This window comes from Alligator mississippiensis, chromosome 5 (genome assembly GCF_030867095.1).
Source record: "Alligator mississippiensis isolate rAllMis1 chromosome 5, rAllMis1, whole genome shotgun sequence".
Classification (NCBI taxonomy): Eukaryota; Metazoa; Chordata; order Crocodylia; family Alligatoridae; genus Alligator; species Alligator mississippiensis.
In genome coordinates, this window is record NC_081828.1 from 82,651,970 (window position 1) to 82,677,810 (window position 25,841).

The 25,841-nt window shown below is 46.4% G+C and overlaps 1 protein-coding gene across 2 annotated transcripts in view; it reads right to left on the reverse strand.

Moving 5' to 3' along the window:
• ERP44 (endoplasmic reticulum protein 44) overlaps positions 1-25,841 on the reverse strand; it is a 130,929-nt gene that overhangs the window by 65,392 nt on the left and 39,696 nt on the right. For both annotated transcript variants that reach the window (XM_014603015.3, XM_059728552.1), the window contains exons 2-4: positions 24,707-24,779; positions 21,402-21,441; positions 13,971-14,086 (exon numbers count right to left, since the gene is read on the reverse strand). In XM_014603015.3, coding sequence (XP_014458501.1) covers positions 13,971-14,086; positions 21,402-21,441; positions 24,707-24,779 — 229 coding nt within the window. The remainder of the gene's footprint in view (positions 1-13,970; positions 14,087-21,401; positions 21,442-24,706; positions 24,780-25,841) is intronic.

A 25,841-nucleotide genomic window follows, 5' to 3' on the forward strand; every position in this document is an offset into this window, starting at 1 on the left:
AAAGCCTCGCTCGCGGCATCCGCGGCCCGCGGGATCTGGCGCGCACGGAGATGTTCGTCCAAGGCGGCCGCCGCCACCGGCGGGAGGGCGGCGCGGATGTCACGCAGGAGATGACCCATGGTGCGGATGGAGCGCACGCCCAGCCGTGTGGCCAGCGCCTCGGGCGAGAGCCAGGCTGACCGAGCGGGGTCCAGGAGATGGTGCAGGCGGAGGACACGCGCCTGGATGAGGGTGGCCGTGAGGCTGGCAGAGGCCAGGCTCGGCACGGAGCCCCACAGGGCTGAGTTGTGCACCAGAGGCTCCCTCAGCAGCTGCGGGAAACACAGTGTCCGGGCTCGAGGCTGGAGGCGGAAGGCGACCTGCCAGGCTCGTACCACGCTGCGATAAAAGGCCGGAAGCACCGCCCAGTTCAGGAGCGTGGGTGTCAACAAAAAGAGCTCCCGGTCAAAGCCAAGGGCGCCGACCCTCTGTAGGAACCGGCACGCCAGTTGTTGCCATGGCAGCTGCTCCTCGCTGTAAAGCAGTCGCTGAAGGGCCTGCAGGCGGAAGGCCGCCACCCTGCTGGCCAGGTCAACCAGACCCTGGCCCCCCTCGGCAACAGGCAGGTGAAGGACGGCTCGTGGGAGCCAGTGGCGCCCATCCCAGAAGAAGTCCACCAGGTTGCGCTGGAGTCTCTCCAGGAGATCCGGTGGGGGGTCGAGCACGGCGCACCGGTGCCACAAGGTCGCTGCCGCCAGGTTGTTGATGACAAGGACGCGCCCCCGGTAGGAAAGGCTGGGCAGGCGCCAGCGCCACCGCTGCAGGCGGGCCTCCACCCCCTCCTCGAGGTCGTCCCAGTTACGCGCCATGAAGGCCGGTGGCCCCAGGAACACGCCCAAGATCTTGAGGCCCTCGCGGCGCCATGTGAGCCCCCCCGGCAAGTCCGGGGGGAGCGTGCCAGTCCATGCGCCAAGCAACAAAGTATCGCTCTTGGCCCAGTTGATGCGGGCGGAGGAGGCGCGCTCATAGGCACGCTGGCAATCCGCCAGGGCCCGCACGTCTTCCTGAGTGTTGAGGAAGACGGTGACATCATCCGCATATGCCGACAGCCGGAGACGAGGCCTAGCGGACGGGCCGCTGGCCACTGGCAGGGCCACACCACTCAGGCGGCGTCGCAGCGTGTGCAGCAGCGGCTCGATGGCCAGGGAGTAGAGCATGCCCGACAGCGGACACCCCTGACGAATGCCCCTGCGTGCGGGGAACGGAGCACACAGCACACCGTTCACCTTGAGCAGGCTGGAAATGTCTCGGTACAAGACCCGGAGGGCCCCGGTGAAGAGGGGCCCAAAACCAAAGGCCTCCAGAGTCCGGAAGAGATAGGCGTGGCCCACCCGGTCAAAGGCCTTCTCCTGGTCTAGAGAGATGAGGCCGATGTCGAGGCCAAAGAGCTCGCTAGCCGTGAGTAGGTCCCGCAGCAGGAACAGGTTGTCTTGAATGGTCCTGCCCGGCACGCAGTAGCTCTGCTCGGGCCCGGTGAGAGAGGCCATGACCGCGCGGAGGCGGGTGGCCAACGCTTTGGCCAGGATCTTATAGTCCGCGCACAGCAGGGAGACCGGCCGCCAGTTCTTCATGTAGCCCAGGTCTCCCTTCTTGGGCAGCAGGGTCAGCACTGCTCGGCGGCAGCTGATCGGCAAGACCTTGTCGGCGAGGCTCTCCTGGAAAACGCGCAGGAGGCTGGGGCCGAGGAGAGGCCAGAAGGTCTTGTAAAACTCAGCAGGCAACCCATCGAGGCCCGGGGCTTTGCCGGAGGCGAGGCCGGCCGTGGCGGCCGCCAGCTCTTCCAGGGACAAGTCCCGCTCAAGCTCTCCGGCCTCCAGGGCATCGAGACGTGGTAGGCCCTCGTGGAGTTCCCGCGTGGCCTCGGGGCACGACGGCTCGGCCGCAAACAGGTCACGATAGAAGGCGACGGCATGTTCGCGTATTTCGCCGGGCTCTGTAATGACCCGGCCCTCAGGAGTCTTGAGATGGTCCAAGACTTTGCTCGCTGCCCTCCGCCGCTCCAGGTTGAAAAAGAAGCGGGTCGGGGCGTCAGTTTCCGCCAGTTCCTGGCAACGGGCGCGGATCCTCGCGCCGCGGGCCGCGCTCTCTGCCAGGTCGCGCAGACATCTCCTGCGGAACCGGAGGCTCTCGCTCAGTGCCGCGTCGCTGCCAGCAGCCAGCAGAGCAGCCTCGAGCTCCGCCACGTCCTCCTCCAACTCCCGGATACGTCGGCGCGTCTCGTTCGCGGCCAGCTGGGTGTACTGCTGGCAAAAGGCTCGGATCTGTACCTTGCCCACGTCCCACCACAGCTTCCAGGAGGAGTGGCTCGATCTCGCAGCTTCCCAGCTCCTCCAGAAGTGGGCAAAGCAGTCCCGGAAATAGGAGTCCTGAAGCAGGCTGGCGTTGAAACACCAATAAGGTGCCCGCGCACAGGCTCTCCCCGGCAGGCTCAGTTCACTGAAGGCTAGGTCATGATCTGACAGACCCGAGGGAGCGATGCAGCTGCTGCGCAGGAGTGGCAGGTGGTGCCTGGTGACATAAAGGCGGTCGAGGCGAGCCATGGTGACACCACCGGCACCCATCCTGGCCCAGGTGTACTGGCGCGCATCAGGATGCAGGGCTCGCCAGATGTCCACGAGGTCTGCCCCCTCCAAGGCAGATTGCAGCTTGCGAGCGGAGGGCAGGTGGGGTTCAGGCCCTGTGCGGTCGAGGCGCGGGGCAGTGGTGCAGTTGAAATCCCCACCGAGGAGGAGCAGGTCATCATCCTCGCTAGCGTCGCGCAGGAGGGCAGCCAAGGTCTCGAAGAAAACGACCCTCTCCTGACCATCGGAAGGCGCGTAGACGTTGATGAGCAGCAGGCGGTGTTGTGCGAGGGTGACGCGGACGGTCAGCAGGCGGCCGGGGATGACCTCCCGCGGCACCGCCGCGTCAAGCTGCAGCTGTGGTGATAAGAGAGTCGCGACCCCAGCGCTAAGGTTGGTGCCATGGCTCAGGAACACCTGTCCTCGACAGGCAGCCCGCCAGGCCGCCTGGTTGAATCTGTCAGAGTGTGTCTCTTGAAGGAAGGCGACGGCCAGCCTCTTCTGTCGCAGGAGCTCCAGGACGGCTTCGCGCTTCACCGAGTCTCGACAGCCGTTGATGTTGAAGGTGCCAATGATTGTGTCTGCCATGGATGTGGGTGTGGGAGAGGAAGAGCAAAGCAAGGTACGGGTGGAAGAACGAGCACCCAAGAGCAGAGCAAGGCAGTACAGACAGGTCAAGGAAGGCCTACTGTGCCCTACTCTAGTCGAGGGACCCGCCCAAGTCCCACTCAACTCTCACCCTCTGGGCAAGCTTCTCCAAACGGTAAGCCATCTGGCGTGTGCCCAGATCCCGCTGCATGAGCTTGGCAGCTGCCCTGGCACCCTTTACGAACACTTTGGGGTCTGTGCACCACTGAGTGATGCGTCCTGCTACGTTCCTCTGCCCCTTAGTTAACTTCAAGAAGGACAGGAGTCCCCCATAGTCTGGAGGGACCCAGGGGGGCTCCGCCAGCTTGGGGTGGATGTTGCCTAAGGAAGAGCGTCGAGTCCGCACCCCCGGCGGGAGCTCGTCTGCAACCGCAGCATCGACACCCTCGATGTCTAGACACATCAGCCGCCTCTCATCATCCGAGTCAAGGACCGGCTCCACGAGGGCATTCCCTGTCTTCCTGGGGGGGGAGAGGCCATCCCGCTCACGACGCCTCTTGCGAGACTCAGTGAGCTGGACCTCCATCTCGTCAACTTCTCCATCTAATCCACCAGGCTGGGGCATGACCAAGGGGGCAGCAGACTCTCCCGCCACCCCCGAGGCCAGGCCACCAGAAGAGAGGCATTCGCCACCATCCCCACCGCCGCCCGACTCCGGAGGCTGGGGGACAGGCGAGGGGAGAGGGACCCCTGAAGCCCCCTCCCCCTCCGCTAAGTCTGCCCCGCCGACAGCTACATCCAACGGGGTGGGTGGTATGGCAGCCAGAGCGGGGCCAGGCTCTCTAGTGGGGGGTCCCTCGGCACTGGCCGAGGAGGGCAGGGCATCCTGAGAGGCCCCCCTCATCTTCCTCTCTTTGTCCTCCTTCTTCTTCTTCTTGGTGGTAGTGGGCAGCTGCCCCTGTGCTGGGGACGGGCCAGACTGCCCTGCCCCCCCAGCCGGCGGGGCCCCCACACTGACGGCAGGGGGCGCCACAGACGGGGGAGGCGGCGGCGGGGCCTGGGTAGTAGCACCAGCCTCTCCACTGGACGATGGTTTCACACCAGAGCCCCCCGTTCCCTGAGATGGAGTAGGGGTGGAAGGACGCTGGGAGGAAGAGCTCCCTGCTTCCCTGGGCCTGCCGCGTGTCCCAGAAGTCGACACGCCGTCTCTCGGCGCTGCCGCAGGTGGCGATGGTCCGGCCGCCTTGCCCTGAGGGCACTGAGCAGCCAGGTGGGAGGAGCCGCCGCACTTAAAACACGTAGTCTCTCCCACAGACAAATAGATAATATACCTCCGACCCTCGAGCGTGAAGCTCAGGGAGCGAGGTAGAGACTGGGGGCCCTCCTTGAGGAGCATAAAGACCTGCCTCCGAAAAGACAGGACGTGCTTCCGCTGAGGGTCCTTGCTTCCCATCGGCAGCGGGCGAAAAGGACTCGTAAGAACTCCATAGGCCTCGAGTCCCCTGGCCAGCTCCCGATCAGAAACATGTGGTGGGATGTTAGAGATCACCACCCTCACTGCCTGAGTCTCTAGGGGCGTGACAGGGTAGTGGATGCCCGCAATGTCTAGGCCCTCAGCACACACCCTGTCAACCAAGGCAGGCGTGCTCAAATAAATCATCGGGACCGTGTTCACACGACCCGCATAGCGGATCGTACGCCATCCCAGGAGCGCAGCCAGAGCCTCCATGCAAACCTCAAGCCCCACATGGAGAGGGGCATGAACCCTCAGGCCATGCGTCAGCGGGAGGTCCCGAGAGACATCCTCATGCCAACTGCCAGGTGTAGGAGCAGCCATCCTCACTAGGACAGGGTTAAACTGCAAAGCAAAAAAAACTAAGGGAATGAAAAGAAAACTTAAACACAGGAGCTCAAGGCCAAGCTCCCGGGAATGCGGCCAAAACAGAAAGTGAAGATAAGCCACTGAAAGGGAGGGAGGGATTTGGGGGGTGAAAAAAAAAAGCGTGGATAGAACAAAAAAAGAGGGGGGGAAAAAGAAAAAAAGCACCCCTCAAGCGGCAAATGATAATAGAGACCTCCCCACAAAGGGGGAGGAGGGTGGGGGGGGGAAAAAAGCGGCAGGGGAAGGAGGGGGGGGGTTAAAACAGCGAAAAAAAGAAAAAAGAAAAGGAAAACTAAGGGGTGAGGGGGGGATGGAGGGTTAATTAAGAGCACCTCTGGAAGGCAGGCTAATGGAAAAGGTAACTCCCCGTAACAAGCAGACAGAAAAAAGAGAAAGAAAGGGAAAGAGACAGTAAAAGAGAAGGCTGCGAGAAGCGTCTCACAGACAAAGAAACCGGAAGCAGAGGGGGAGGGAAGAGAGAGGAGAGAAAAGTGGGGGTAAAAGCTGCAAAAAAGCAAGAAAAGAGTCAGAAAGCGAAATAAACAGAGGCTAGAGACCTTTAGACAGGTGGGAGTGAAGGAAGAAAAGAGATAGGAAGCCGGGGAGTCTTACGCTCGGGATCGCCCCACGCAGCTCCAAGCGAGCCTGGTCCGAAGCGTCCAAAGCGGAAGGAAGGAAGGAAGGAAGGAAGGAAGGAAGGAAGGAAGGAAGGAAGGAAGGAAGGAAGGAAGGAAGGAAGGAAGGAAGGAGAGCAGCAAGAGTAAGGACACTGGACTTCAGAAAAGCAGACTGACTCACTCAGGGAATTCATGGGCAGGATCCCCTGGAAAGCCAGTCTGAGCAGGAAAAGAGTCCAGGAGAGCTGGCTGTACTTTAAAGAAACCTTATTGAGGGAACAGAAGTGAACCATCCTGATGTACATGAAGACAAGCAAGTATCACAGAAGACCAGGTTGGTTTAGCAGGGAATTCTTCATGAACTAACACACAAAAAGCTTACAAGAAGTGGAAACCTGGACAAACAACTAGGGAGGAGTATAAGAGTATTGGTTCAAGCATGCAGGAGTGAAAACAGGAAGGCCAAAGTGCACTTAGAATTTCAGCTAGAAAGACATGAAGGGTAACAAGAAGGGTTTCTGTAAGTATGTCGCCAACACAAGGAAAATCAGGGAAAGTGGGGGGTCCCTTACTGAATGGGGGATTTCACAACAGGTAACAAACAAATGTGGGCAAGGAAGTAAGAGTATCTCAGCACAAACTGCATGTTTATCAGTTTGCTTTTTTTAAAATTCTAAACACATACCTTAAAGGGAATTATTGATTGAATCACTTGCTTATAAATTGTTTTCTAGAGAAATGTTGAGATTATAAATCAGAACATTTTATAAACATAGGACAGGAAGGGGCTTCCTAGTCAACTGAGTTTAGTCCCTTGTGTTCTCAACGAATTGAGAATGAAAGGAATCCTCAAAATTACTACTTGCCACAACTATAAAGAACAATACTTAAAACATGAAGAACACCCTATTAACATGCTTAAGTAAAAACAGGGAAGATGAGAGCACTGCTAATGCCCTGCTACTGCAACCACAGGAAAGTAATTTAGTTTGTAAACATATGCTCAGATTCTCTGAAAAAGACCATGGGGTCCCATGCTACAGAGGAAGTCTTCTTCCCCGCAGTCTCTGCTTATCTGATCTAAATTCCTTCCTGGCTGCAAATTTAACAAGGAGTATGGTCCTAAGCAGAAAAGCCTCTGGGATTAGAGCTGTGCCAGGTAGTGGAATGACCTTCAGGAAAGGTTAGCTGTGAAATAAGAAGGGGTAACTCTGACGAATAAGCAAACGCAGACCAAGTAGCAGCAGCACCACCAGGATGTGGTAAGGACAGCAGATGGCAATGCTTTCCCTCCTGAAAAGCCACATATATCCTCTGATGGTGCTGTACCATGGAGAGTACAGGTTGCCACTATAATAAGCCTGCCCAGCCCCCAGCCATGGGTCTACAAGTCCTCAACAGCAAAGCAGGCAAAAAAAGATGTTAGAATCTCAGTGCCTGACAAGGCAGATGAAGGCTGCAATGGAACGAGATCCCAGTTGTCTTGGTCTCATTCCCGTTGGATCAAGATCCTGCTCTGTCAAGAGCCATGTGAAAGTTGCTCCACAATAAAGTCAGGCACGAGCGTCTTTCATGAAAACAGTTTTTCCAGCATATTCCTCAGGACCTTTGGCGGCCAGCTTATTGTGATGGGAGCATGATTGTAAGGTCTGGAAGCTCCTAGTTATGAACTGGCATGAAGGTGGCAGTTACAAGGCCATCTAGCACTTGGACGAGACATAAGTGTAATCCGGCAGCTGTAACTGATTGAGCAGCCCTCTTCAGGACCTGCTCTGTTCACCCCACATGGGGAGGGGGCTAGAAAAGGTGCCCTAAACATAGCCTATTTAATACAGTATTCTTTACTTATTCCTGACTGGATAACTGTATCCAGCAGGATCACCTTTACTGCAGTTGAAAATACTAGCAAAGACACCATCACTTCCAGGACCTGGAACATCAAGACCCTCATAGACAACCCTAATGATGAATGCCCGGAGCACTGCACTGCAACCGTGGCCTGAGATCTGAGGCAATACAACATGGATGTAGCTGCACTGAGCGAGACCCAGCAAGTGGGAGATAGGCAGTTCAAAGAACATAAAGGCAGCTATACCTTCTTCTGGAAGGGTAAACAGGAAGAAAAATGCCAACTTCATGGAGTTGGTTTTGCCATTAAGAATGAACTCATAAACCAAATGAATGAGTTCACTATTAGAATTAATGAGCGTCTCATGACTCTCCATCTTAAACCATTGGGGAACCAATATGCCACTGTGATCAGCACATATGCCCCAACTCTTGGCGCTGCTGATGAAACCAAGGAGGAATTCTATGCCCATCTTGACTGAGTCCTTTCTGATGTTCTGGAGGGAGACAGACTTATTCTTCTCAATGATTTCAACACCAGAGTTGGAAGAGGCTTTTAACCTCTGGAACAGCAAGGAAGGAGTACGAAAGGTCAACTCCAATGATATCCTCCTCTTGACCAAATGTGTGGACATGGACTCACAATCACCAACACCCTGTTCCGCCAGAAAAAAAGCACAAGACATCAAAGCAAGACATGATCTAAGCATTGGCACCTGATTGACTATATCATCACCCATGCCTGGGATCACAAAGATGTCCACATCACCCAAACTATGCTAGGAGCTGATGACTGCTGGACTGATCACTGACTCGTCCACTCGGTCATGTTACTCAAACTGCCTCACAAACGGTGGTTGCAGCAGAAGCAATGCCAACAGAGGATTAACATTGAAGGACTCAAGGACCCAAGCAACCAAGACCTCTTACACTGGTGCCTCAACAAAAAAACTGGTGAATTGCAATCAACAATTGCAACAGGAGAATGTGAGCAGCATGTGTGATGCACTCGAGGCCAGCATCATTAGTGCATGTGAAGAGACACCTGGATTCTCTACTGGGAAACATCAAGACTGGTTTGATGAGAACAACTGGAAGACCCAAGAGTTGTTCGACCACAAGCACAAGGCCTTTTGTGCTTGACAAAATGACACTAACTACAAGCAAAAGAAACACTCTCCAACAAGCCAAGGCAGAGGTCCAAAAGAAGACCTGTGATATGAAGAACAAATGGTGGAAAGACAAGGCTAAGGAAATTCAACATCTCGCTGACATCCACAATATGTATGGTTTCTTCAGTGCCAACAAAGCCATCTATGGTGTGAGCACTCGGTGACCAAACCCCTTAAGGTTTAAGGATGAAGGAGACCTGATCAAGGAAAGGGGAGATCTTAATGCCCAATGGAAGGAGTATTTTGAAGACCTTCCTTCTCAAATCAAGACTTTGCTGTTGATGTGAGTGCTCTCAAATCCATCCCACAACACCCAGCCAGAGATGATCTTGGAATCCCTCCAACCCTTGACGAAGTGAGGAAAGCTATCTAGCAGATGAACAGCAACAAGGCATCTGAAGCAAATGGAATCCCTGGTAAAAACTTCAAACAGGGAAGAGAGGATCTCACACCACAGCTTCAACACCCTCATTTTAAGGATCTGGGATGATGAGGAAATCCCAGATGATCTCAGGGATGCCATGACTGTGACAGTCTTCAAGGAAGGAGACAAGTCTGACTGGAAGCTACAGAGTAATTGTCCTGCTGTCCACCACAGGACAAATCACCGTGAGAACCCTCTTGAATCACTTGCTGAAGAGCTCCTTCCAGAATCTCAGTGTGGGTTTATGGCATCAAGAGGCACAACTGACATGATCTTCACAGCTCACTAGCTGCAACAGAAATGCCAGGAACGACATAAGCCTCTCTACTTGGCCTTATTTAACCTCATGATAGCTTTCAACTCTGTCAACTGAAATGTGTTATGGAGGATCTTTTTGAAGTATAGATGCCCACCAAAACTTGTCACCATTCTCTGCCTACTTCATGACAGTATGCAAGCTGTGGTTCTCAGTGACAGATCTATCACAGATACCTTGAGGTTAAAATGGGAATTAAGCAAGGCTTCATCATTGCTGCAACACTTCTCAATATTCCTTGCTTCAATGCTATATCTGACCACCAACAAAGCTTCCAGCCAGAGTGAAACTAAACTACTGACTGTTGATGTCTTTATCAAGGCGTGCAAGAAAATGGGACTGATGCTTAACATGCAGAAGACTACAGTCCTCCTCCACAACAAGCTCCTAATTAACAGTGCCCAGCTCCAGTAATCCAGATCCAAGGTGAGACTCTGGAGAGCATTGAGTATTTTCTGTACCTCAGAAGTCATCTCTAGCAGAAGGCTGATGTCGATGAAGAAATCCAACATCACCTCAAATGTGCAAGTGCAGCTTTTGGATGCCTGAAGAAACAGGTGTTTGAAGATCATGACATCAGATTCAAAATCAAGCTCATGGTTTATCAAGCAGTCATGATCCCCACCTTGCTGTACAGAGCTGAGACATGGATAATGTACAGGAGACATGTAAAGCTGTTGGAGAAGTACCATCAGTGCTGCCTGTGGAAGATCCTCCGAATCCAGTGGAAAGATAGATGCACTAATGTTAGCGTCCTCCTGCAAACAAGCACCACAAGTATTAAGGTGATTATCACCCAACATCAACTTTGTTGGCCCAGCCACATAATCCAGATGTCTGACTCCAGATTCCTGAAGAAAGTTTTATTCTCCCAGCTCAGCCAAGGCATACACTCAAAGAGAAGGGCAGAGAAAGCACTTCAAGGGTGTCCTTAAGGCCAATTTAAAAAAAATTCAGCATTGATGTCAGCAGCTCATGGTAGATTGTTGCTCAGGACCACCCCAAATGGAGAGAGAGTCTGCTGCAGGGATCTCAGTACTTTGAAACGTCATGACCACACCAGAAGATGGAAAAGCAGAAGCAACATGTTGCAGACCAAATAGAGAATCCAGCACCACCCACCCCAAACAGAAACACATGTCCAAGCTGCAGAAGATTCTGTCAATCCTAGATAGGTCTCATCAGCCATCTTCAGGCACATAGATTAAGACAGTCACGGAAGACAATCATCCTTGACCTCGAGGGATTGCTGAAGAAGCAGCAAAGCAAGACCCTCTAAACTAGGACCCTTGGGATTACTAAAGGACCAGCAGGAATATCAATGCATCCACATAAAAAAAAAACAGACTTAGCTGCCCCAGGAGAAAACAAGCTCTTTCCCTAAAGCTAGTATGGAAAGAAAAAAATATATATTTTCTAGTCCTTACTGGCAACCAGAAAAAGCCCCGAAACCTGGAATTATCAGATGCCTTCTACTGTATAAAAATTGTGACATAAAGGTAATCTGGGAATCACAAATAGATGACTCCACACACTGACGTGTGAGCCAAAACTCTGACATAACATACCATCTTCTTGATAAACATTTTCAGTTCAATCTTAAAACAACTCAGGCGCCATGCCCCCATCACTTTGCTTGGATGGCCACTCCAAAACTTCATTACTCTGATTAGAAATAATCCTCAAATTTCCAGTTAAAATGTATCCATACTCAGCTTGTAGCTATTTGACTTTCAGCAGCACTGCTTTTCAGCCTAAGAAGCTCTTCACCATCCATAATATTCACTCTGCAGATATACTTGGTAGAGTGCTTATATGTCCTCTCAAGCTCTATCTTGCTAAACTAACCAAGGCAAGCTCCTTACATTTTCTTTCATAAGAAAGGGTCTCCATTCTCTTCCTCATTTTACTGACCCTTCTTTGAACTCAGTTTTATCTTAATCTTTTCGATCATTTGTTGACCTATATAAAATATTTTAAACAGGATCTTTCAAACATCCTGTACAATGATACTAGTACCTTCTTAGCATTACTGCATCAACCAGTCACTTCATATTATGTGCTTTCTTAAGACAACCAGGCACACATTATAATACTCTAAACTATTTGGTGCTTTAGAGGAAGAGCTCCAAGTATACTTGGAGAATAGACACGGCAAGAGAAATCATCAATCCAGACCTAAATTATATTATTACGTTCTGACTCTAGAAAGGCTGTTACAGACAGAAGACACCTAATAGGAAAATGTTTTTCTATTGCACCTATGGCATGACCTGTGAGACAAAACAAAGCATGCTGGCTTTGTGCAAGTAAAGAAAGATGTACCCTGTGAGAAGAATTTCACCAGTTCCATTTCTACTGCTGATCAGGAAGTGCTATAACTCATGGGTCAGCAACATTTTTCTGGCAGCAAGCCAGAATGACCCAGCTCAGGTCTCCATTGGGCTGGCACTAAGACCTGGCCACTGCTGCTGCTTCTGCTTGCTGCCCAGGCATAGCATTGGCAAAGCTCCCAGGTGCACCCAGCCATGGCATGGACAAAGCTGCTGAAGCTCCCTGACTCCAGGCTATATTTGATGGCTCCATGGGCTGGATTCAGCTTGTGAGCCATGTGTCACTGACCCCTGCTATACGCAACTGCAGAAAACACCTGTTGCGCATGGACATTTAAAGCCACAAAAAGGAACAAAAGGAACAAAAGGTTTCCACAGTTGCGTACCCAAATTAGTTCTTCCATCAGGAACGGTCTACGCTATAACTTTGTACTGCAGTGCATCAATACATCACCTCCGTTCTGATAAGAAAAGCGAGATGAATGCTTCAAAGCTGTCCAGAGCCATTAGGGAAATAGTGTCATTTCGCTTTTAAAGCTAAGGACAATCAAACATAGATCCCAACTCCCAGTGATTCAAGGATTCAATCCAGGAATAATTTTCTAAGTTTTCTGTGATTATGAATTAGCCTTACAGAGATCTCTGCGGAGGACAATAATCAAGTCTGTTTGCCCACACATGACAGGTTGATGAATCATCTTATTTTATATTTCATACACCAAGCTAATACAGCCTTCTTGAAAGATAATTTTCATGGCCGAGATATCGTTCAAACACACCTGTGTTGTGTTCTTAACTGTTGGGACATCGAGTATGAATACTCTAAATAAAGAGAGCACAAATAATGGTATCTCAGTGGAAGTTACTAAAAACATATTTATTCCTTGGTAAATCTACAAGCAAGGACAAGGAAAGAACTTCTGAAGCCAAGAAGTCACTTAAAAGGGAGGAGGGGAAAGGTTCTAGTTCATACCATGAAACAAGGTATTAATTGTCAAAAAACAATAAGAAACTCAGAAATATTAGCATCTCAAAGATAAATATTTGCTTGTACAGGTTAAACATACAAAGTCTCTTTTACCTTGAGCTATGCAGCATCAGGATTTTTAATGACTGCATTAAAACTTAAAATTACTCTTAGTTCCAACAAATGGGATAATCCGTATGTCCATAAGCAGCAAGATGCTGTATCCTTTAAAACATCCAGCCCACCAAGTAATTCTGTCTGGAAAGTCCCTTGGCCCCACCCCACCCAGGCACAGGGAGCTCTGGGCTCATAAGTGCTGGCTGGCACAGAGTGCAGTCTGTTCCTATCCTTGTGTCCCTCTTGGGCACACCAGGAGCTACAGTCTGCAAGGCTACATGGCCAGACTTGGCTTCCCAGCAGCCCCCATGGTGGCGACTCCTTCTGACTGCCACTGCCAGCATCTCTGCTGCCACTGATGGACTTGGCCCCAATACCCAGGCACCATGGCTCATTCACTTATCCTCATTGCCAGGGGCGCTGGATAGAATTGGAAGATAAGCAGGGTCTCTCCACTCACCTGCAGCCATGTCTTATCCGCCAAGTGTGCCCTACCTGTGGGGGTCCCAGGCTGATTTCCAGTGGTTGGTGCAGGACAGACAGGCCCAGGGCTGGATAAGATCAATTGGCATCTTCCTGTCCTCTCCCTCCTCCCCACCCCAGTGTGCACATCTGTGACAGGGGGCAGAGGCCAGGTTGGTACCATGCCCCATCCCCCACCCAGCCCTCAAGAACTCACCAAAACTCCTTAAGTGGCCCTCCAGCCCAAATAATGGCCCACTCCTGCTCTAAAATGTGGCAAGCACATTTCCAACCCTGTAAGCCCTCAGTTCCTTGACAGTTTAGCAGCACTAAGCACTCATAATAGGTGCTTAGAATGCTGCAATTCAAACCCTAAACTGCTGATGCTCCAAGGAGGAAATGCAAATTTACAATAAGAAAATCACAACAGAACTTTATGGTCCCTTAGTCTCTCAACAGGGACAATAGCCATTCCTTGTGTTTTGCCTCTTGCTGAATTAACAGTTTTCTGCCTTGTTTTACATTATTGGAATAAAAGCAACAAAAATATTGTAGTGCTCATCTTGTATTTCCAGAAGCAAGTCAAACATTTGTTGATAAGCAATCTAAATAAAAGCAATAGAGATAAACTAACATTTACTTACAGTGCTGATCACAGTCTACTCTGGCAAATACCACTTGATTCTTATCTGGATATTCTTCTTTAATGACATTGGAAGCTTCCTCAAAGATAGGATGCAACATTTGGCTGAAGCGACACCTATTGGGAGTCAAATGCACAAAATTCTAATACCAAGAATATCTACAACTTTTAGACATTCTTACTGGTGAATTAGTAACATTTCTACCCTTTCAAAGAAAAGAACAAAACATTCTATTTAAAGCAGTGATGTAAGGAAAATAAGAACAGGATGCAGAGAAGTGAGAAGTACAGGCTCTTCCCTTGCACCTGTTCCTCCTCTCCGCACTAACTGCAGTACAGCCCCTGCCAACTGCACCTACTCCTTTCCCACACCCCTTCAAGCAGGTAAGCACTATAATAATGGAGTTTTTTTACTAGAGTACTGCTAAAGTCACAAAAGTTATGGAAGAGGTCTTGAGTCTAAAAAACCTGCAAGAACCACTGATTTAAGGGATTATGTGTTGGGGGTAGGCAATTACTTTGGCAGGAGGGCCACTTGATGAGTTTTGGTGATCTGTCAACAGCCACACAAAATCTTTCAAAAGATATAATTTTAACAAATTATAGATAAAAAACAAATTAAACATCTACTATGACTTTCATTTTAATTTTATTTAAAAAATATTCTTTGTTCCGATTTGTGGGGTCTTTTTAGTAGTGTTTATATATAAGCGATTGCATAATAGCTCAAAATAAAGTCTTACTCTCATATATTATGTGTATGTGGGTGGATGGGGTGTGTAGGGGGTGTGCATGTGGGGCTGTCCATTGCTAGGTCCCAGGAGCCAGCTGGGAGAGGGAGGGGTCAGGGGGCATGTGCAGCAGAACTCACCCTGGTGGTACGGGCTCCCCTCCCCTCTCCCCACCCCCAGTCTGGCTCACGGCTACCCCAGCGGTGCTCCACATGGGGCTGAGCCGCACCCACTCCCACCCAGGGCAGCCCACAAATGCACTCCCACCCTGCCCCCACCAGAGTCCCACCCTGGCCCCAGCCAGCATACACAACTTCCTGGCAGGGCTGCTGCCACAGCCACTGAGGTACTGCTTAGCTCCCTGTGCCTACAGCAGTTAGTCCTCACCTCCAGCAGCTCTTCCTCCTTCTCCTGAGCCTGCTGTGCCACTCCAGGCAGCAGGTAATGTGGGGAAGCCAGGGGGGCAAAGCAGATGCAAGCTGGCTGGGAGCTGGAGCCCTACGTCCTGGGGCAGCAACTGCCTGGCTACAGCTTTCCCTGCCCTGGCTGGGCATCTGTTGCCTGGCATGCATCCCCATGGCTTTCCTACATTACTTGCTACCAGGAGCAGTGCAGGAGGAGGAGGGGGAGCTGAGCAGTACCTGGGCAGCTGTGGCAGCAGCCCTGCCGGAAAGCTGTGTGCAATGGCCAGGATGATGCTGTCTGATGGGCATGGGGTGGACACGAGCATGAGTGCAGCACAGGCTGCCCCAGGCAGGGCTCAGACACATGCAGAGTGCCATGGGTGCAGCCATAGGCTGGATCCAATCAATTGGTGGGCACTTGCCTGCAGGCAAGTCTCCAATCAACTGGCAGGCCGGATCTTGCCCACCACTGGATTATGTAGTTGTAACTACATCAATAAATGTCTGCGAGACCCCACTTGAAGGGCAATCAGAAAAGTCAACCGGAAAAAAACCTGAATTCTACAAGAAAGACAAGTTAAGTGGTATTATGCTCTTCTATCCAATTTAAATATTGTTGACCTATTTTAAACCTTAGAAAGCAAGTTCTGCACAGAAAGTCACAAGGATGCCTTCTCCTATAGTATCCTAGTGGCATCATTTAAAAAAGAACACAAGTTATTTGGATCATTTGAGACTCATAATCCACAGCTAAAATGGGGGGGGGGGGTGGAGGTCAACATTCATTCTGCAATTAAAAATGAACACTTCTATGAGGAGTGGTGGAGCAGGTCACACTCAAAGAGTACTGTGGATATGCCATTACATATCGATTTAAATCAGAAGTGATATGTTGAACACCACATCTAATGTTTAAATTAGACATGGGAAATTAATACAGCATAACTTCATAAATCCAGTGTGCTTGGGACCAAGCACCTGCTGGAAACTTGAAAATGCTGGATTTTTTAAACCGGTGCGGCAGCTGGTCACAGAGCAGGGGTGCAGGAGGTAGTGGCAGCCAGTCCTGGAGCAGTGGCGGCACAGAGAGCAGTGGTACAGGGTGGTGAATGGTGGTGGCAGCCGCCACATGCAAGCCTCCCCCTCTGCGTCCAGGAGCGGGGAGAGACAGAGAGCAGTGGCCAGTCCCGGGGGGGGGGGGGGAGTGCAGGATTTTTGATAATTCCAGATTTTTGATATCTGGGGTCATACTGTATTACAAAACTTAAATTTAAAACCTGAAGATTACAGATATAGTAGCAAAACAAGGGAGAACCCCACAGATCTTTTCTTGAGGTCATGTCAGACTTTGAACTCGTACTTTGGACCTTTGCCAAATAAAAAGGCTGGAGCAATGGCATAAGTCTCTAAAAGCCTTGGTTCCCTGGAAGTGACTTTCATTGAAGATTAAAATGAACTTGAGTACAATAAATGTATTTAATTTGAAAATAAATTCAGTTTATCTTCTGTTGTTTCTGCATCTTGTATTTTTGACATGCTGCAGAACTTCGGATTCATGTATCATTTTATTATAAAAGTAATCAAAATGAAAGCTTAGGGCTTTTCTACGTTCAAACTTTATTTATTTATTTTTTTAAAGAGAGGCCTTCCCTAAATTTAAGGCTAGAAATAGGTGTTGCTTTTGCCTCTAGACAAGTTGTGCCTGTGTTTGGCCTAGAACAGAAATATTCCCAGATTGGTATGCCACAAATATTCAAATCTGCAGCCACAACAGAAGGTAGTAATAAACTAAGCCATTTTTCTGTGGCCATCTGTTTATTTATGGCAGAACAGCACAGGTAGCTGAAGCTGGGTCCCAGGAGTTCTTTGGGCTTGACGGGCCTGGTCCTATACATCCCAGGGATCACCAGGGATGCATCTGGGTAAGCAGAGAAAGTCAGGGTTTCACAGGACACGTCTGCAAGCAGGGGTTTCCCAATTGCAAACACATGCCCTGTGCATCAGCAATATGCATGCTAGGGAAATTTCACCAGCATGTACCTACAAGTTCAGAGGAGATGAACTCTCAAGGGAGGCCCCCCCTCCACATTTGGAGCCCACACTTTTTTGCTCTGCTGCCAGAAAAGAACACCAACATCTACAGAGGGTTTCCCCCATGCATGTATCTGCAAGCAGGGAAATCCTCTGCAGAGGAATTCCCCCAAGTGTATCTGCAAGCAGGGAGCAGGGAACCCCTATGGCAGGGGGTACTTAAGAAGGCCCTAGGGAGTATGAGGGGGCAGGTGGGGATGGAGTGCCGCCCAGCCAGCTGGACGCAGGGGGTGGGGGAAGCTCGCGTGCAGCTGCTGCTCCGCATTTGGCCATGCGCTCCCCCCGCCCGCGTCCAGCAGCCAAGGGTACACTGATCCAAAAAAGGCTGAAAACCCCTGCCCTATGGGATTGCAGATCCATGTGGGAAAATCCCATGTACTGTATTCCCCTATGCCCCAAGTTGGAGCACGGCAACTGGCCACATCTGTAGATGTCCATGGAGTGCAATCAGCTGTGCCATGACATATTGCAGCACAGCTGATCACACTCCACAGACAACATCTGTTTCCAGCTTAAGAGATACATTTGACAACATAGCTAGGCTGTTAGTACTGTAACAACCAACATCACTAATGGAGATGCAGTTTACACTGACAAAAGTACAGCTTAGTACACCTTAAAACTGTTCCTTGAATGGAATAAAATGTTCAAGCAAATGAACTTTTCCTGTTGGCCTAACTACATAAGAGCTTTACCAGCATAGCTGCCTCTTAGAATGAAGGCAGTAGGGACTCTAACACCCACATCCCTGGGCAGGTCTACATGTTCGTTAATGTACTATAGTTACTGTTCATTGAGTTTAGTACCTGATACTAGTAACAAGTAAACTCAATGCACAGTAACGAGAGCTACTGCATGGTAGTGCTGGTGCACGCCTGTTAAGTGACGCTAATGCACAGTAGACTAACTCTACTGTGCATTAGCGTCTTGGCATGGCTTTCACTGTGACACGCTGATGTGCAGTAGAATTAGTCTACTGTGCATTTAGCATCTCGCGTAGATGTGCCTACTGGCAATATACTTATGCCAGCAAAATGATCAAGCCCCAGTTATTTCAGGGAAGAATCTGTGTTACTACATCCTTCAGGGCTTGCCTCCTTTAGAGCTGTTCCTGAAATGTGTATATATGGAGTTAGTTAGGATGACTATTCCTTTTTAAATTAATTCCACTTAAGTAGGATATGAATTTTAAAAGCATAAATGCATTTTAAAGCTATAGCTGCAGGAGTAAAATTCTGTGACAGAGGAATTCCATAGCACTGATTATAGGTTTAAAACAGGATTCCTCTCTATATTCTAGAGTAAAATATTCCCGCCTTTCCTCCCACAGATGTCTTACACATCAATTAACTGATGTTTGAAACTAGCGAGAATTATACTTGGGAAAACCTGCTTATGTAACATCCTAATGCAACAGCTATATCAATTAAGGCCAGGGAATTTATTTTTTTTTAAAGCCCCAACAACGTAATTCTGTGCCACGAGACTATATTTAAAAAGGTTTACACCATCTTAACAAAAAGTATAATTTTAAAACAATTTAGTTAAACCAGTACAAACTTTTGCATACATAACTGTATTGATTTAAAAGGACATATCATTTTAGCTTGCTATAAAGAAATTTACAGTTGCAAACTAATTCAGTATAACCAGTTTTAAAAACTGTTTTACCTATGTGGACAGAAGGGTATATTTGTAACAGTCAACTAAACAGATTAATTTAAAGTAATGTAACTTTTTAATCTAGCCATAAAATATTACAAAGCTTTCTCCTCATGATATATAAAGCTATCAATAAAGCCTGGACCACAGTCTTCCAAATCAATATAAATGCAATATAAATTACCAGCAATCAATTGCATTAATCCTCAGTAAGAGTACTTTGTAAAGGATTTTTTTAACTTTTAATTTTTTGCCTTTTCTACTTCTTACATAGATGCGAAATATATGAGAATTTTTCATTTGCTGCTTGATTTTACTTTATAAAAGTCAAAAGCCAGAAGACTTTTGATTTGCAGGGGTGAGGACATCTGACAATTACTAGAGAATAACTTACTCTACGTTTTACTCTGCAGTAAGGAACAGACACATGACCAGCTCTCCGAAGGTAGGTGCTCAAATTAGGCATTATAACAATGGCTGGCCAGTAGGTGGCAGAGAAGCTTGTCTACACTAAAGAAATGGAAATTCAGAATGAAATAGAGGCCTCTGGAAGTTTTTAAAACAACAGTGTGATTGGGATTGGAGGAATGTTATGCCCCATCCCAAACATCACACCTCATGCCATGCCAGACATGCATTAGGCAGGAGGTGCAATATTTGGGATACAACATAACATTCCTTCAATCCCAAATGTGCTGCTGTGGAGCTGCTCCCCAGCCCAATCCTGCAGATCAAGGCAGCGGATGCCTCTGTCTGGAATCTAGGGCTGACCCCCATGGATTCCAAACTCAAGGCTATCCAGGGTCAACAACTGATAGTCAAAACAAGCCCCAGATAGCATTGGGTCCCACTGGAGACCCCGAACTGTACAGGGTGGGTCCAACATTCCACTGATTATCAGCCCTGGAGCTAATAATGGGTCCACCTATTTGTTGGCCAGTGGAAGGACAGCACAGCTGTATGTATGGTTTTTAGAAATCCTGGGACTCTGGCCTCAGGGAACTTCTCCCCGTCCCAGAGTGCTGTGCCCAGGGACCTCTAAAAAAAACAAACAAACCAAAAAAAAACCCATACCTACATCCCAGGTCCCTGATCATAGGACCCATGCTGGTTGTCAGCATTGGGATGAGAGGAGCTACACTTTTAATTTATGGCACCATACAAATGAGCCACAGAAGATGTTCAACAAAACATTTTGTGGACCATCTTTATGGCTGGTTTGCCACTTTATGGCACCATAAATTGGCTGAACACGTAGCACTTACTATTTATGAGGTGAGTAAAACATTAATCACACTATAATTGTAATACTTACCTAAGGATGACAAAGGGCATACAATACATTAGCACAAACCAAATAACTACACTTTTTCAGAAGGTAACTTTACTCTGGATTCAAAGTGATTTGTGGCACTGTAGTGCTGCAAGTCATGTTTCTACTTCACTGGTAATATGTAATATAGTCAAAATATGCATCATGTGAACATCTTTCAAATAGATATTGGCAAGCTCTCAAAGCCTTAATTACAGAAGCAAGACTGTGTAAAGTTCAGTAAAGAGAACTTTTCCTTTAAATGAATATTAGTTGAAAATTTTTACCTACTAGAGTTAATAAGGCTGACTAAACTGACTAAAACTGAAACAGTTAATGGGAAAGAGAAATTTTTTCACCAGTCTGATTATTTGCTATATTTAACATCATTTGACTTAATGCATGTGGTTGGGTTCACCATTTCCCCTGTCAGTCTATTTCTCCCTTACTCGTAATGTTCTTTATAGTAGATTAGATTTTTTTTTTTTTATTGTTTAGAGCAATTACCTAAAAAAAAAAAAAAAAAAGGAATTAGACTATGGTATTTAAATAAGTTCCATCAGAAATTATGGGTTTTTTTCTAGTTCCTTAGAAAAATGTCATCTAGAAAGACTGCTTTTAAATCAAATTTTTTTTAAACTGTCCCCTAAAAACCTCTTTCATCTCAACTCCTATAATGTCTTAATTTCAACAACTCTTCCAGGCTAAACACAACACTTGACTTTTTAATACAATTAACTGATTTTTTGTGGGGGAACACAAGAAAGAAAGAAATGAAAAAGGACTAGAGTGACTGCAGTAAATTAAAGCTAATTTTCAGAATAACAGCAGGTACACGGGAAGTTAATGTGGAGCAACCCACAACCCCTCCACCCCTTTTTGTCTTGTGGTAGCATGATTTTATACAGCACAGGTACAACAGCCTCAAAAACTGCAACCATCTCTCACAAGGTCAGATAGGAGAAAAGCTGTTAAGCAGTAATTATGGAAAAACTGATTAACCACTTAAGCCAACTATTCCAATAACTATAAACCATTCACTATTATTAGAATGATTTGGTAAAATTATGTTCTAAGAAATACTATATACTTTGTGAGTTTTTAAGTGCAGAAAAGCAATGAAATTGTATTTGATCATAACATTTTAATTAAATATGCAATACTGCATAATTTTTCAAACAATTTGCAAAATGCAGAGATTTTAATGTGAAACAAAAACATCTAATACTTACCAATCTGCATAAAAATTAACTAAAGCAACATCTGCATTGTCTGGAAAAAAAAAAGTGTCATGTTATGAGTTTTTGTTATAATATTTTAAAGTAAAAATTACCTGAAGCAAAGTATACAAAGACAGTGAAGTCTACAATCTAGCGCAGGGGTGGGCAATTATTTCAGGCAGAGGGCTGCATGACAGGCAGCCAGAGGCAGATAAATATTAATTTTCTAAATTTTTTAGGGTCCCCGTGGGCCAGACAGAATGGCCTGGAGGGTCACATTTGCTCCACAGGCCGCATTTTGCCCACCCCTGATCTAGCGGGTATAAGAACTCTAACAGAATAAGTCTCAAGTTAAATATAACCAATACAGGGAGAGAAAAAAGATAAAAGCTGCCATTTTGTCAAATGCATTTACAGTATAAACAAGCTACAATTAGACACTGAAAGTGTTTTAAGGCTACAATAAATAAAAATAGAAAAGAAAAAAACATTTTGCATCTGTAACAGGCAAAAGTGATCCTGGATCAAAGTGCTCAAAACCAGAAAGCATAGTTAAATATGCAATAAATATTATCTTTATTATTCACAAAACACTGAAAAAAAACCCATTAAGATGTCAGAGTTCAGTGTTTGGAAGCCCAGGAATGCCAAAATTAAGGCTGCTTAATTCAATCCCTCCCTTTGTGTGTATACATGCTGCCAACTCATTTAAATTTAAGACACTTTTTCCATATGAACCCTCCTTCATTAAATGACCAGGATGGATGTTATCATAGCTAATGCAGTTAGAATGCTGTCTTAGAAAAATTGGATTCTATTCCTGAGTCTGCCACAATGTTTATACTCTGATTGTAGACAAGTCATTTAAATCAAACATTTTAAGGGCAGTCACTAGTTACATACTCATTTTCTGGTTGTTCACACATTAGGCTGTGGGGTTTGCTTTCTACAAGTATGAGTACTAAAATCTTCAAATGAAATCAGTGGGGGCCATGGTTTGAACATTTAAAATACTGCATATGATACTAAGTAAAGCTGGGGTGAGAGGTCCTTGGCATCCCAAATTGGGCACCAAAAATTAAAAAATGGTTTGACTTCAATCAGTACCTCAGGTAATACCACCTCCCCTCCCCCTCATTTCACAGTGATGTTTGTGAGCATTAATTTTCACAAAGCATTTAGACACAATAGTGGTAAGTATCTAGAAAAAGGCCACAAGGGAAAATTGTCTTGAGAGCTTTTGAACTAATGGTACCACATACTGAACCACAAGTAGAAAACCAGTATTCACACATCCACCAAGTATTATCCCTCCTATGTATTTAATGAGGCCGGCTCCTGCAGCAGTGGTAGTTATGGCATCATGTAAATCAAAGACTGTATCATAAAGGGGTATCAACAAAGATGGCCAAAAACTCAAGAATGCACTGAATTCAAGCGTCTTTAAATTGGCATCTCCTAACTTTTGAGTTCTCAACTCTGCAAACTTTTTAACAAAATTTTGGCATTTACATTTTTAGGTTTTTTGTTTTAAACTGGTACAGACTGACACTTAAAATTAGTAGGACTGAAGACTAGATGTGCTAAACAGACCTCTGACACTTGACCTAGTAAAGTAACTTGCAGCAATACTAGGCTGTGGTCAAACTCGAAAAAGACACACACTTTGTCATGAACCCTGTTATGTTTTGGAGGTTTGCAGTGTCATGTTTTCCTGTGTTTCACTGTACTGATGTGGCATGTGCGGTTTCACTGGAAAGCCAATGTTATGCTGAATCTATTTATGTTACTGTTATTGCTTTATAGATTACGCTATGCTGTGTGTGTATCTCTATATCTATATAATCTTGGATATGATTCAGCCAGAGGACTGAGGTATGCCTACTTAAAGGCAATGGCCCTCCTCCCACCTCCTGAAAGGAGCTGGGTCCCAAGGCACTGTCTGCCTGAAATAAGGAAGTCCACACAGACACTTTTGCTACAGAGGAAAGTAATGGCCTATCATACCAGAGGTAGGCAAGAAATTTCTGAAGGATACTGGTGACTCATCAGCATTAGAAAAATGCCAATGAGGGGAGGCTGGCCTTGGAGGCTTTTTTGGGTCTACTTTTTATGGTCTACCTGGGATACAATCAATGTCTTTGGATCTCAGGCTTTAGAGGTTCAGTGACTCCAGTTGCCAGGGCTGGTGGAATGAGCAGGAAGGCTGATCTCTATGAATCCTACCAGGTTTCTCAGAAGGGGCTACAGGGTAGCCAAATGAGAGGGTAAGAAATTCGCTTTGCTTTTCTGTCTCCAAACCTACAGTCAGTTTGGCTTCTGTAATTCTTTTGTCCTCTGTTCCTAATCCTAGCCAAATTCTTCCTGGTCTCCAATTCTGCACTCTCCCAACAGGCTCCCAATTGGCCCAATAGTCTCAATTTCTCATTCCTGCTATCTTCTCCATCCATGCACATACACACTCCCAGTACTAGCCTCCTTGTCCAAGTACACTCAGTTCTATCACCTCTCACTCCTCCATGGCTCCCAATGTTAACCTCCCTGCACGTTCCTCTTCCTCTCCCAGCTGTCCTTCAAGCCAGTCTTCCTTGTGGAGCTGAAGTGAGAGCTACTGTCCTAAGCATGCACGCGTACACACGCACACATTTTATCTTTGTTTATTTTTATATTGGGATTTGTACAAGACTCCATTTTTTGTGCATGTTGATAACACACTACGAAGACCAGACCTTTCTGCTCAGATACTCATACAACCACAATAGGACCCTCTTGGAGAATATGTAGTCTGTAAGAGTTTATCAGGTAGCTAAACCATACACTTGGTACCAATCAGTACAGCAAGCGTTAACTGTGACTTTAAGAGTCCATGATAGTGATAATCACTCCATCTATTTTTAACTTGCCTAGTCCCAGCTGGAAGATTGATTCAGCACTATGCCTTTCAATGTTTCTATTTTACAAGACTTCCCTTGTCAGAAAAAAACAAATCAGGCCTGACCTCTTCAGTCAGAAAGAAACTGCAATTGCGTGCATGTGTGTGTGTATGCACATGGGTCTGGGAAGGCAGAGATTTTGTGATAATTCATTTGCCACTTTGAACTGTGGCAAATTTGAATTTAAATTATAGTAAGATAATATTCAGTTCACATTTCAAATCACCAATTTTGATAACCAATACTTATCAAGAGTCAATACTTAACACTTCTATTTATATAGCAATTATATCTTTAAAGCACTCAACATTCATGATATCCTACATTACACACACAGGTAAAAACTAGAGTAGACTCATACACAAAAAAAGTTTGAGTACTTACTCAAAATATCATCTATATTTCCACTATCTAGACTTGTTATTTCACTTCTTGCTGGATTAAAAAGCCAAGATACCTGCAAATAGAAACAGTTTAAAAGATATAGAAAATAGCTACAATTCAAACATTTTCAAAAGAAATATGTATAAAATAAATAAGTAAGTAAATATTATTTTACAGGTATATTAAGCCCTCTTGTATTTAAGATAAAATCAGTCTATAATCTTAAAAAAAAAAAATTCCTATTTTTTACTTCCACCTTCATTGGGAAATTTTCAGGAAATATTTGTTTTTATGCTGGTCTTCATGTAATTGCTATGGCAAATCAGGTTGTCCAGACTGTTCTTTCTACCTAGACCTTTATTTTTTTTTTAATTGCATAAGTCTCTAATGCAGCAAGCAGTTAAATACAGAAAACCCAAAATGCTTTCAAACCAGACTGGATTAAAATCAGAAATTCCTAATGAGGTTCTGAGTATCATTTTACCTTCCCTCCTCTTCTACTCAGAGAAAATCCTCTGTGGGGCACGCTAGCAGGTAAAGGGTGCAAAAGCACCAAAGTAGATCATGGGGGAGACTGTTTCATTTGTTACAATATGATGAGGCCACAACTTTCAGCACAGATAATTATGAAAAACTAAGACAGTTAGTTATGAAGAGGTTCACTGCTTTTGAGATCTAAGGAACCTGGCCATGAAAGTGTCATGAAACTATTTCAAGATAAAAGGGCAAATAGTATCAAGAGTTTATATCCCCAAGCAAGAGGAAATAATTGGTAGGGAAGGGCTATAGATCTACACAGTTGAACAAATACCTCAAAACTGGCCATTAAGATTACACAGAACATATGCAAGTAATGGAAATAGAACTAATCAAGAAGAAGAAAGTTTCTTCTTGCTCTAGAAATTTTAGAACAGAATAAGAATAACCAAAAGCTTAGATGTTCTTGAGCTTGCAGAAATATTAAAACTAACAGAAGTTTCTTTGGTTGGACAAATAAAGAGAGAACCAAGAAAAAAGACATGAGGCCACTATATGCTGAAGATAGAGTGGAAAACTAGAATAACTTAGGTGTAGGGCCCAACAACTAAACAAATACTTTGCTTCAGTCTTTAACCAGAATGAAGATACAACTGAG